Here is a 14112-nt window from a genome sequence, read left to right as displayed (position 1 = left end):
GCATGCTGTTATGTGGAAAGTAAATAAAATAAAAAGTCACTTTTGTAGTTAATGGTCTTGTTTTTGTTCACCAGAGCTCATACCCAACAACTATTATTAGTATCAAGGCAATAGCTAGAGCTAGAAATAATTCCCTAGGGAGGGGAGTTGAAATACAGTGGAGTAAATACATTTGGTGTGTACAGGAAGAATCAGGCATTCATGAAAACTATATTTTGGACCAGACAGGAAATGGAAATGTGTCACTCTTCCTATTCCTTTTCCTCTCTATCCTGTACAAAATTCCTATTTTGCAGACATCCAGCACACATTTTTAACAAGGGAAAATAAATCTCTCCCTGCTGATCCACACCCCCCCAAAAAAAACCCCAAAACCTGTGACTTCCACTGCCTAGGAGATGTGCAGACTGTTCTCCTTTCCGGAGTTGGCACATCTCTCAGATGGAGGAGATGTAGAAGTATTTTTTGCTAAAACAGAACCAATGAAGAAGTTAGCAACAACCAGCTCACACACTCCCACCTTAGGATAAAGAGTGGGTAAGTAATCAAATAAAAATAAGCGCTCACACAAGTGGTCTGCTCACGTTAGTTGTGTAACATTGGAAGATTGAAATGACACAGGTGAATGGAGAAATCCATTCATAAAAGAGGAGATATCTTTACCAGTTCAGATGTGGAGGATCAGGATGGATGAAACTCGAAGTTGCAACAGAGAGGTCGCCAAGAAGGGAAGTGGGTGAAGATGAAATAGAGGAAGTTTGGATGCTAAAGCAGGTACAGTGGAACCTTGGTTCCCAAACGGCTTAGTTTTTCGAACAAATTGGTTCCCGAATGCCGCAAACTCGGAAGTAAGTGTTCTGGTTTGTGAACGTTTTTTGGAAGCCTAACATCTGATGGGGCTTCTGCGGATTCCGATTGGGTGCAGGAAGCTCCTGCAGCCAATTGGAAGCCGTGCCTTGGTTTTTGAATGGTTTCGGGAGTCAAACGGACTCCTGGAACGGATTAAGTTCGAGAACCAAGGTACCACTGTACTTCCTCTGGGCTTGGGAGTCTGTTTTATTTTTCTTAACAGGCTCATGTCTCCCTAGATTCACTCTTAATTTTTCTTCCCTATTGTTAACTCACCTGAATCATAATTCCTTCTATCATTTGCTCATTATACTTTAGAACAGTCAGGTTTGCTTTGGAAAGAAGAAGAAAGCATGGATAGTGGTCTGGTGCTGGTAGACTGCTCTTGTGTTGTCCCAGGTGTATCCTTAGTTTGCCTTCAGTGAATGAAAATTTACACATATATCAAAGAGCTTATGTCTTTACGTCTTTATTTTTAAAATTCAGTTCCAGAGGAGCAGCTGATTGAATTTGTTGAGGACAAAGATCACATGATCATACTGAATGTGCTCAAAAAATTCCCCAAAAAAGAAAACTTAGTACTCCTTGCCCTGTTGTCTTTACATTCATTGGCAGGACCACGTAAGTATTGTAGTTTTTAATATTCAGAGTGTGCATGGGGTGAGGGTGTGCCCTTAAGAATTAATCAGCAGTTCCTGTCTGGACTTGAAAATGAAGGGCAGTTCTTAAAAGAGAGTTCATTGGTGTGCTCTGATCTGTATTTGATGTCTGAAAATTATTTCTGAACTGAAAGGTGGGTGCTACCTTTGTTTTGGCACAATTCCTCAGTTTAAGAGCTGTACTGAAATTCACATCCCCTTTGTGAAACCATTTGTACTGCATGAAAACAAGAGTGAGTAGAGATTGACTATGTGCAAATTTCATAAAACTCCCATAAAAAATTTTGGGAGTGACTTGCCTTACTTTATATGAGGTTTATAGGAGGTTTCTTCTCATTCATCTTTTCACTTTCTTAAAAATAATTTTAAAAGGTTAGCTGCTGCTTGTAGCAGTGGCAGGGCTCCCCACAGCCTCCTGGTCATGTTTCCTGTACCATAGCGCTCATGAGTATAATACTTAATAGGTTTAATCATGCTAGCTATATGACCTGGAAAGTTGTTTGCGGACAAATGCTGGTTCCCCATAGTTAAATTCGACTGGACTTAGCCGTCCAGGGATCCTTTACCTTTACCTTTTACCTGTGTTCCTAATGTAGAGATTAAGCAGGCAAAGCTTTTCCTGGCCTGGAGATATGGAGTGAAAAATTGGAAGTATAGTAAAGCAGTGCATGAAACAGAGCTAAGCACAACTGGAAGGTTCAACACAACACACTGAGATTCTTTTTTGGGTGGGTGTCAGTCTTTGAAATAGTGGCTGCTGGCACTCTTTTCTGCTCAGCCCACAGCTGGCATGCCAAAGCTAAAGTGGAAAACATTTGAAAATAAAGGTTTCTCATAATTCTGTGTTGAACATTATAACAGTACATTGAAACTGTGTGTTTGCCTAAGATATTGTGAATGTTCTGTTCAGAATGCAGGGGGAAAAACCATGCTTGGTCTAGCAGTAGAAATACACAAGGTGATTTTGTTGTGCACTTCAGTCTTACAACAAATTAATATTCCCACCAGTCAATTTTAAAAGAACACGTGTGCATGAATCTTTCTTCTTCTCTCAAATAAGTTTATTCCTTCTGTTGTGTTCAGCTAGCAATGCAGAAATTCTTATGTCTGGAAATGTGAGGTGTTACAATGTCATTGTTGAAATGATGAAAGAGTTCCCCGACAATGAACCAATTCAGGAAGTGAGCTGCTGCTTGTTGCACAAACTTGCATTGGGTGAGAACATGATCCCCTTTATTTAACATGGGTGATATTTCTAGAGTAAACTGGATTTAACTATAGAGAAAAATAGTAGTAAAAAGGGTGCAGAAAGAGCTCCATGAATATAGAGGAGCTTCTGAAGCCCTTCTTTCTAAGAGAGCATGTTATGCTGGCTGACAATATTTCCTGAAGCTCATGGGACTTTGGGGGAGCAGCCTCCAGTGCAGCAAGAGAAACTGCAGTTGAAAATAAAGCTGTGAAACCCCAGTGAATGCACAGAAGCACTCACTAAAGATCCAAGGAGTTCTTTGGATCTTGGGCACTTCATAATCTGAAAAGGTCTCATTTGTTCAGGCCTTTTCTCTTCTGGGTATAGCTGCCTTAATCAAGGGAAGAACCCCCTTTTGTGTGAGAAGAAATTGAGGAGAGGCCTGCTCACAGTTGTGTGTTTAGATTTGCTGCCTCACCAGAAAAACAAAACGCCACATTATTTAATGTGTCAGATTGGTACTGCTTGGGAGGGATTTTCCCGGTAGAAGCATAGCTTTTGGTTTCAAGATTTGAATTTGACTCCTTGGGACTGTTTCCTTTTTAAAGCAGGGATATGGAACCTGTGGCCCTCCAGATGTTGGAGTCCAGCTCCTGTTAGTCCCAGCCAACATGATCAATGGTCAGGTTGTTCAGAAATATAGTCCAGTCACATCTGGAGGGCTACAGAGCCACAATTGCAAAACCAAAACCAATCTTAAACGCCTTTGAATAGTTGTGATTCCTCAGAAGGAACAGAAAGCAGGCAAGGGATTGGACAGAGCTATCTATTTGACCTTCCCTAAAGCAACAAGGTTTTCCCACTGCAGCCACTATCACCCCAGTTCATGTACCCCCACTTTTGCAACTATGTTCAGATAAAAACAACTCATAGTTGTTTCAAGAGGAGAATTTTGGGGCCATTGATTGAAAAATTGTATTTACTTTGCATGAATTTATATTTTCTTCTTCATATGACGGCCATTGCTGCACAGTATGTGTGTAAAATGCACGCATCCAGTGTTTGCATGCGACTCAGTTAGCTTTTTTTAATCTCTTGTATGCAGAAAACTTTTTCAATATCCTGGTATTGAATGATGTACATCAATTCATTGTAACAGCTGTTGGAAAATACCCTGCTAGTGCAAAGCTGCAGGCTGCAGGCCTCAGTTGCTTGGCGCTTCTCAGTAAGTAGCTGTATAAGTTAAAGAAATTATGTTTCTCAACGCTCCTACAACTTGCTGATAGAATATTTTTGTCATATGTGACTGCAAAATTGAAAGAACAACAGCTTGCTCAGTAAGGAAAATGGTAGACCAGTCTTCCCCAATATGCTGCCCTTTAGATTTTGTTGGACTAAAACTCCAATAATCTCTGACATTTGGCCAAGCAAATAGGAGTTGGAATCCAAAATATTTGGACAGCACCGGTTGGGGAAGACTGCTCTAAAGGACTCTATAAACACTTTGCTGGAACCCCTCTGCCCCAAATCACCATTGTGTTTTCCACTTTTCTGAATCGATGGCCACTTTCTTTGTATCCCCTTTGCAGCCCATTGATCACTTCTTGTTAGAGCTGATCAGCACGTTCTTGCTTGCTGCTGAAAGCAGCCACATCCTGTTGAATCATCCATGTTCTTCCTAAAGGATGGAGGGGCTCCTGACCCTCTTCCTCACAAAATATTGTTGAGGTCCCCATGTTTGAAGCTAATGGAGACTTCCAACATGATAGCTGTAATCCATGTAATTATCCCACAGGTTATGGATGGAGCAGGTATTGACCACAAGGAGGATGCTTTGGGCAATGTTGCTTTGGCACCTCATAACAGACTCTATCCAGACTCCTGATAGCTTCCTCATCTCCAGTCAGGTTACCAGGCAGGCCACCAACTTCCCTTGACTTCTTATGCATTCATGTCAGCAGCACAGGGGCTTTCCTTTCTCCCTGAAATTTTCCTCAACCTTTGCATTTTACAGCCTTTCTGTGTGCACCCATCCTATGAGGTGGATCATGTGCCATAGAGTTTCTGTTCTTGTATTTATTTTTCTACCGCTCTGTGTGTGCTCTCTTGCTGGTGAGACACAGAGAGGCCACACTGTGTTTGGGACTTTTAAAAAGGGAGAGGAGAATGGCCGTCTTCTGCTTACCCTGTCAAGAGGGCAACCGTTCCCATTCTGGCCTAAAACAACGCATGTAGCTGAAAACCTGTAGCAGAAAACCTGAGAAGGTTTAGTAAATGGTAAATCTCCAGAATTCTTCAAAAAAAAATTCTTTTTTAAAAAATGAGGAAGGCAGAAGCAAGAGAAGAATAAGCAGAGTGCTGGATAAAAATATATATGCAAATGATCATTTTGTTTGCCTGGAGGAGCAGGTTGTGAGCATTTCATATGCTTGTGGTTGCAGAGTTTGGCTTCTCGTGGTCAGATAGGAAGGTGTCTTTGCAAATGAGTGTCATCTCCTTTTAAGACAACATATTAGCTGTATTAAATAACCTCAAACCATCTTTGTTTGAGTGTAATAGTTTTAATCAGTTAAGACTAAGACAGCCAAGCAGCTAAATACTTGGAATAGAAGACAGACCTAACACATAGTCTTAGCAGTCATAAGCTTGCTTTTAATTTTAAAGCATCTTCTTCTGGCTGAAAGAAAAGCAAATTGTAGATAATAGGAACACACCATGGGACTGGCAGCTGCCTCACCTAGATCAAGTAAATCAATAAAAACACTTAACTAACTGAGGTTCTGCTCCCACCCTAACGTGAAGGCTGCCCCTCCTAACATGGAGCGTGCCCCCATCCCAAATCCTGGCCATGCACATGGAGCTCACAGTCTAAAGTTTTAATGAACACCATTCTGTATCAAAATGCCCATTAATACCAGTGATGGGGTTTCAGCTTTAACAGAATTCAGTTGTTGTCTTAAATTCTTGAGTCAAATGGTAGCTTGCTGAAGCTTCTGTTAAAATGCTTCTGCTATAAATATGTCATTGTGCTTTTGGTTTTCCTAATGATAAGCAGTTTTTTGATCATTGTGTTTCATCACCTTCAGTAGTCTGTTCTAGAGTGTGAAAACAAGGGAATATTCATATTTTCAAAATGCGAATAAATAACTTTTTCCCCCAAGCGGAAACAATATTTTTAAGCAGAGACTTGGAAGAGGAGGAGGTGGAGGAGAAAGAAAAAGAATTGTGTTGGCTGGAAGCCTGTTATAAAGCATTAAATTTGCATCGGAAGAATATAGATGTACAGGTAAGAAACTGCAGGTAAAGAATTGGGAAACATGAAAAGAGTCCTAAATGATGTGCTGTATATAAATTGCAACCAGAAGAAACAGCAATAAAATTGGGTAGAAATATTTTTCTTAAGCATTTATTTGCTGCCAGTAATGTATTGCATTTTTTTAATGTATTGCATTCTTAATTTTCAAATCATACCTTACAATCTTCAGTGTGTTTTGTTCTCAGAAGTGGTTGGTTTTTTTCACCGTTTCTCTGTTTTATTTCTTATTTCTCTGTTCTCATTTCTCTGTTCTCATCTTACTGGAGAGGAACTAAAGTTCAGGGACAGTAGTTAGCATAGTTGGACTTGGCTTTACTGTGGTTCAGAGAGCAGGGTCCAAGGGCTTGAAGTCTTGGGCTTGGGATGGAGGAGCTTAAATGCTATGGCTTCCTTGATCCCTAACCTCTTGCTGCTTGACAGTCTTGTTTGGTCCAGATTTTTAAGCAAGCAGATACATTTTGTACTTCCCAGACTAAACCAGGATAATACAGAAGGCCATTATATCAATTGTATCTGCTTGTCTTATTCTAATATATGATGTCATTCCTTCTAATTTAGCCACAAGCCATATTTTATTAAACTTCTCTGTTCATGTGAAGTATTGTATGCTGTGATCCACATGACATCAAAACTGACTTGGAAATTTTTTTACATTACAGATTAAGCTCACATCATTTATTAACAACAGTACAGTAATCTCCCTTGCGTCTCAGTTACAGCAGCCACTATGGTGAAATTGTCTTAGCACTTTAGATTGAAGTACATGCTGTGGCCATGAATTATATTGATTATTCTTCTTGGAATAGTTTGGAAAGGTTTAATTGAATTTATTGACCAAATAGTTTCTTTTGTTGTTCCTTCCTTCACTAGGAGGCTGCATGTTGGGCTTTGAACAATCTGCTTATGTACCAACGTAATCTTCATGAGAAGATTGGAGATGGAGACAAAAAGTTAGTAGCCGAATTGAATGCTTGGAAATGTGAACCACTAGATTTATAGCCCAAGATCTGTTTTTCCCCTCTTCAATATCATTTGTCTTAAGAATCTAAACTGGGAGAAGGAGACTGCCTTCTGGTGACACTGGCATTGTTGCTTCCTGAAAGAGGACGGCCTGCACCTAGCCGCTCCCTTAAATACAACCAGGGCCGTCGCCATCTTGGACCCTCCTCACCCGTAAGGTCCTGTGCGGCCAGAGGTAGCCTTTCCCCCGGCTGTGCAGGAAGACGACAGCCTCCCAGAACCAGCCGTGGCCAGTACTAGGGGTAAAACACGAAAGAACATAAGGGGAATCCCCATGGACTAGGGTTTGTGTGTAGAACTCTGTTTGGAATACTCTCGCCAGGGAGGTTTGTTTGGTGCCTTCATTATATATTTTTAGGTGCCAGGCAAAAACATTCCTCTTCAACCAGGCCTTTGGCTAATATTTTACAGTCCTTTTAATGTGTCTGTGGGAAAGGGGGGTATTGTTTTGCTGTTTTGTTTTACTTATTTACTTGTTTTTATCTTGTATTTTATTCTATGAACCACCCTGAGATCTTATGATGAAGGGCAGTATATAAATCGAATTAACAACAACAACAACTTAAACCTTACCGTTTCTATGTTTTCTGGCACAGTTTGTTCATTGTTAACCTTTGGAGCAGGGGTAGAACTGGTGATAACACTGACAAGTTAGATGAAAATCTGACTTTGTTAAATTATAAATAAAAATTACCCTTGTTGCTTTTAGTTCCTGACTGCTTTGGAATGGCACTTTGGCCCAAGATGCATGGTGACAACTTGATGCTAGAACAGAATAATAACATTTATTGGCATCTCTTTTTGCTGTAACAATGTTTGATTGTTATCGTATCCTTTTCTGTTTGCATTAGATTCCCAGCCCACAGAGAAATGATGCTATCCATGTTGATGCATAATTCTTCAAAAGAATTATTTCAAGCTGCTGCAAATGCCTTGGCAACTCTACTGGAGCAAAGTGGTAAGGGATTGCGTAACACTAAACCTGAGGATGGAGTGGAGCACAAAACCTGTCCTTGACGCTGAATTTGTCAGATATAAATTCCAGTGATAATTTAAGATTTAACTAGGACGACAAACAATTAACAATTTGGGGCTGTGAATATAATAGTTGGTTAGATTTTTTCACAAATTCTTTTAGATATGCAGTTCCCCAATATCCTCTGCTGTCAACCTGACACATTGCTCCCTCCAATAACAGAAAAGTAAGGAGAGAAAAAGGAAAGTAAAAAGAAGAAGAAAAAAGTATTTTAAAATGTTCCACCGCATGATATGTCATCAGTTCTGTTGGTCTCCAGGTGTTAGCCTGCAAACAGCTCCACAAACCCATTCCAAATCTCAGGCAATTGTGGGCTAGATCTGCACTAAGCCTGCAATCCAAATCACATCTACTCTGGAGTAAATCCCATTAAATTCAACAGGGATTACTCCCAGGTAAGTGATGTTGGGATTGCAGCCTAAATTGGTTGCACGTTATACCATTTATATCAATGGCACCAAAGTCCTGTTGATTTCAGTAGTGCACCTAACTTAGACTGCACATCCCTTACATACTTAACAGAGAGTCAGTTGGATTGAATTCAATAGAACACACATCTGAGTAGACTTAAATCAGGCTGCTCGTTTAGTCTGCATCCAACCTGAAGTAGATTGTTACACATGTCTATTACCTTTTGGGTAAAAATGAAAAAGTTAGGTAGGTGTTTGCAGCCAACATTCATGCTCTTTTTCATATAGTACCCTATTCGTCTTGTAGTAAATATTAGAACAGTTCTGCTGGCAAAAGGAATACACATGAATGTGCTGGAGATTATGAAGAAACACTCCAACTCCCCGGAAGTTGCAGAAAGTGCTTGCAAGCTGCTGAACCGTGCTTTCGAAGGAAGGTAACGAAATGTAGTTCTGCGATAGGTACACCCGAAATCAGAACCATGATTTTGCAAATGTATCATTATATCCTAGAGCAAGTTTAAATTTTGCATTTCATTCATTGGATTTGTATGCCACTTTTCCAGGAAAAGAAATCACGCTCAAGGCAGCTTACAACAAAGAAACAGGGATGCATTTCAAACATGCTAAAAATCAATTTCACATTAATACAGCAAAACAGTAGCAAATATATTAATACACCAAAAACACATTTTATACAATAAATATAAGAAGCTCACTTAAACATTAAGCATCCCATAGAAAACATAACAAGGGAGCTTCACAGTTTCACCTTAGTCCTAGAAACATTCCTCCCATGATGTTGCTGAGTGTCCCTCTCCTTCTGCAGCTTCTTATAAGGCTTCCAAGGGCAAGGTGTGTGGGAACTGGAAACACTCAAACCCTTGATGTTACTCACAGACACTCTCCTTGCTTTTAACCCACCCTCCGTTGACAAACAATCGCAGAGAGAGGCACAACAAAACAAAATAGTTGTGCATAATACAAAAACAGGAGCAAATACCAAATCAACACAACAACTAGTACAGCAAAACCATAGCAGATCCTAGTACTAATTGTGGCGATCATACAGGGTCCCCGGACATTTAACAGTCTATTGATCCCTGTGCCACCACTGTGATCACTTCCCTGCTGCCACCAACCAGTTACTCTCTGGTAAAACACTGAGTCCAGTCAGTTGTTAAAAGTGAACCAAAAAAACCAAGTTTATTTTACAAACATTAACAAGTTTATGGTTTCTCAGATAATTTTCCTGTCAGTATCTTAACTTTAGTCTCTTTACCTTCCTAATACCTTCTGACTGATTATCTCAACTGTTTGACTGACTCCTCTTAACAAATTCTCTCCCTCTCTCACACCAGACTAGCCCAACCCACAGACGTATCTTCCCTCTCTCGTCTAACACCAGACTGTCTTCTCAACCACTCTAACTCCCCTTAACAAATTCTCTCTGTGCTTAAACCTTATACACAGTTAACTCTGCCCCTTGGGTTCCCATTGGTTAGTCATTTTACAATTAGTTAACCCTTTCCCTATGAACCCAGTATGATGATGTCACACACCTAGGAGGGCAAACGCTACACTAATGCTCTACAAATGTCTGTGGAAAAACATTTCTTTCAAACATGTGGCAGATACTACTACATATCTCATGGGGAATGGCATTCCATTAGCAGGTGCCACCACTGAGAAGGCATCTCTCATGTTGCATCATAACAGATCTCTTATGCCTGAAACACAGGCAAGAGGGCCTCCATTGCTGATCTAAGTCAAGGGGCCTCCCACCAGCCACCCAGGTTGATGCTGGATTTTATCATATTTAGTAGCTACCCGTGGGTCTTGGGCACTGCTCCCCACATTACTGCACAATCTCACCATGTGACAGCCACTGCTATGTAATGATTATATGGCTTTTCAACATAGCTGCATGTAAGTAGTGAAATCAAGACAATGATGATGATGTTGAAGAATATGTGGTTTGCGTATTTCTTAGTCCAAGCAGGTTTCAAAGCACTATGTTAGGTGTGCCCAAAGCATGCCCAGTAGGATATTTGATTCCCTTTCATTGAGGACCAGATTGCCACATGGATGGCCTTAGAGTGGAGAGGGGCTGGTGTTCAAGAAAGACAAGATCACAGCCCTTTTCAGTATAAGGAAATAGGTGTGTATTATATTGGATCGTTGCCAGGATACATAAATAATATACAAAAATTTAGAACAGATTATGCAATATTTCATAATGTAAAAATGAATGGATATTTAATAAACAGATGTGTATTTGAGGATGTGGTTCGTTGATCCTGCAGTTTCCCCCCTCTGGATATAATGACAGAAGTGGCATCGAGAGTTGTAAAGGCTATGAGAAAGCATAAATCATCCCCATCTGTACAGCTGGAGGCACTAAGAGTTATTTTACATTTTATGACTTCAGGTAAGAAAATGCATGAAGAATATTTGCTTACATCATAATCTAAATGAGCAACTAGAAATAAGGAGTTAATGAGCCTGCTGCCTAGTCATTTTGCTGTATGGCTTCTCATGAAAGAGTGATGGAAATGAAAACTTAATCAGTTTCTGCTAATAGGAAGCCAAGTGATTTTATGTGGGGGAGGGGGACTTGTTGTAGGAAATATACAAAGTTTTATATGTTTAGGTCCCATTGGTTTATGTGAGAAAGGTTTAAGTATGTACTGTACTTAACTTTCCCATTGAAATTAACAGAAGTTACAGGTGTTTTGACTTTAGATGGATTCTGGTTGTAATATATACTTATTCAAAGTGAAAACATCAAACCAATACATATTAATTCACAAATGCAAATTAATCTATGATGTGTCACATACCTGTTTTAGTTCAAGTTGCAAAGACATACACTAAAAATACACACACCAAGACACAGGAAATTCTGGGTCTGTGGTTCTATATATATTTAGTGTAAGTGTCATTTCCACTTTTTCACCTGAAAGGGAAATACAAGTGTTTGTGTTTTGTTGCTTGCTTGTATGCCAATATTTGTCCAGGTTTGTGTGGGGCTTATGAGGTAGACATGTGAAAGTTGTTGACTGAGGATGTAAGGCTGAATTATGGGAGTGTTTGCAGAGCGTGGTGAGTGATTTGAGATTGGTTTAGACTAGAGTACTGATGTGTTTGGCACACTTGCAACAATCAGTCAAGTAATGGTGTGCTTGAGTGAGATTGAATGGAAAGTATCCTTAGTTGTCGTTAGATTAAGTTTTGTGTATTGCAGTACAGGAAACCGGGAATTTAATTGGACTGATTTGCTTAATAGTATGATTGATTAGTGTATGGTGGTTTGGAAAAGTGAGTTGATTTTCTTTTGCCTAACAGTCAATCATGTATGTCATTTAAAAAGATGGAACTTAGAGCTCCTAGTTCATTTCTCATTTGTAGTATTTTACATCCTGACATTTAGAGGATAATTTGTTTGGCTGTTTACTGAGATGCACTATATTTCTGTAGCCAATATTTATGTGCAATGTTTATTTTGATACTAAAGAAGATACTTTGTTAAGTTGCTAATTGTGTTTGAATAGAATAGAAAGATTATGCTGTAATCTCTCAGCATGTTTTTTGGAAGTGAGTTTCACTGAACACAGTGGGTTATTTATGAGTAAACATGTTTAGGATCAGGTTGTTTGGGTTAAAAAAAAATCCAAAATGAACTTGGTAACTATCTGGTATAGAAACCTGCAGCTTTTTCCATTTTGAAAATGGGAAATATTCAGTGGTAATTTATCCCTTGCAGTAGCTTATTTAGCCTGCATTTTTAGTATGGCATCTTTTCTCATGACTGAGTCATGAGAATGCTCTAAATAAAGTAATTTAATTTAACAGTCATTGATTTTGGCATATTACAGCCAGTGATGGGGTTTGCTTTCCTTTCCTTTATTCATTCAGTGTATGACTTGCTAGCTGAAGATCTGCTTTTTTAAAATGCTAACATTTTGTAGGGTATAGAATGTGTGAAATTGAACACTAATGATCTGATCTTGTGGGTGTTTATAGAGAATAAGATGCCACTGGTTTGAATGGGACTTGGGTCTGCAAAAGCATGTTTAGAACTAGGCGCACCTAAATCAGAAGTGAGGCTATCGTAATTTACATTCCAGGAAATAATAATAAATTTGTAATAAGTTGCTGAACTCCCTCCTCACAGAGTTGCATCTGGCACCTTCATTATATAGTTGACTTGCAACTTGTGCAAGTGTTAGGTTCTGAGGATTGTGTGTAAAGCTGAAGTTGTGTATAGCAAGAGGAACCGCAGAACCGCCACTATGTGGTCATCCCTGCCTTTCTGAAGCTGTTTAGAGACCAACTAAGTTTGTTCTGGTTATAAGCTTTCGTGTGCATCCACGTTTCTTCAGATATGTTTAACACTTCAGATACATTTAATACTGGTATCTGAAGAAGTGTGCATGCTCCCGGAAGCTTATACCCGGAACAAACATAGTTGGTCTCTAAGGTGCTACTGGACAATTTTTTAATATATTTTGACTGCGTCAGACTAACATGGCTACCTACCTGAATTTCTGAAGCTGGCACGCCGAACAGGCCTTGTCCCCCACATAAGACAAAGAGCCTTTAAGTTCTCTGTCTTGCTTTCTGGGCTCTGGAAGGTCTCATGCAAGCTCTCAAAAAAGACCTTCCCAGAGTCCAGTAAGTTAGCCATAGAGCTTTTAAGCTCTCCACCTTGTGTGTGTTTAATTTGTGCAGTTGCATGCCGGCCATCCACGATGCACATAAAGCATTAAACACAAGTTTAATGCAAGTTGCAAGTTGACTGTGCAGTTTTTGGTACGTGCTGAAAATGTACCTCTTTATTCTGGCTTTTGACACTTGAGGTCTATGTTTTAGGACCCTTCGTATTTCTGTGATTTAAGTTACTTTGAATTGTTTTTAATACTGTGTTTCAGTAGTTGTAAACCACCCTGGGACCTTAGGTTATTAGAATTATAATAATTATTTATAATAATACTGTGTATTGTCTTCCCCAGCATACCATAAGGCACTGATAGATTAACCTTCTTTTTTACTTTTGAAGATATCAGCAAAATAAAATAACAAATTGCAAAAATTGTTATATAAAAAGAGGGAGGGAGAAACAATCAAACAGCTGATTACTTGGTCTGTAGTCATACCCAGAGAAATTTAAAGTGAAAATATTGGGCTTTAGATTCATATATATAGATCTATATATCCTTGACTCATTTTAACTACGTATTTCTTTTTACAAGGAAAATATTTTGGGGTTTTTTATGTTACAGGCGTGCTGAAAAAGCAACCAAATAATTCTGACTTGGGAGATACAGAGTTGGCGCTAATGCTGAAAGTGATAAAAAACCAATGTTTGTTGCAAGGTGCTCACTCATTAGTCCTTGATGCTCTCAACACGGTATGACTCAATTTTTTCCTCCCATGGCAAATTCCCTCTAAATAATTTCAGTCTCGTATTCCTTTCAAATCAAGATTTCTTCTGTTTCTCTCTACTCAAGTTGGAATATTCAGTCCATATTTAAAGTGTGAAACATAAATTGTAGCCTTGTGTATTGAAATGTAGATTTATTCAACTACACGGCATAATTGTCATTTAATCATATCAGTCACTTATTTAC

At 39.2% G+C, this 14112-nt stretch overlaps 1 protein-coding gene and 1 long non-coding RNA gene across 3 annotated transcripts in view; one reads left to right on the top strand and one right to left on the bottom strand.

Moving 5' to 3' along the window:
- LOC310687942 overlaps positions 1–14112 on the bottom strand; it is a 234265-nt gene that overhangs the window by 33474 nt on the left and 186679 nt on the right. The gene's annotated exons all lie outside the window — the stretch shown is intronic.
- The window catches only part of LRRK2 (leucine rich repeat kinase 2), a 77449-nt gene that overhangs the window by 15048 nt on the left and 48289 nt on the right, over positions 1–14112 (top strand). For both annotated transcript variants that reach the window (XM_083463189.1, XM_083463190.1), the window contains 9 exons: positions 1336–1470; positions 2592–2723; positions 3803–3922; positions 5859–5983; positions 6884–6963; positions 7885–7991; positions 8787–8916; positions 10786–10910; positions 13765–13892. In XM_083463189.1, coding sequence (XP_083319315.1) covers positions 1336–1470; positions 2592–2723; positions 3803–3922; positions 5859–5983; positions 6884–6963; positions 7885–7991; positions 8787–8916; positions 10786–10910; positions 13765–13892 — 1082 coding nt within the window. The remainder of the gene's footprint in view (positions 1–1335; positions 1471–2591; positions 2724–3802; positions 3923–5858; positions 5984–6883; positions 6964–7884; positions 7992–8786; positions 8917–10785; positions 10911–13764; positions 13893–14112) is intronic.

Source organism: Podarcis liolepis (assembly GCF_965112155.1).
Source record: "Podarcis liolepis genome assembly, chromosome: 10".
Taxonomy (NCBI): Eukaryota; Metazoa; Chordata; class Lepidosauria; order Squamata; family Lacertidae; genus Podarcis; species Podarcis liolepis.
The sequence above is the reverse complement of the archived record's forward strand: the minus strand, read 5'-3'. Positions and strand labels throughout refer to the sequence as shown.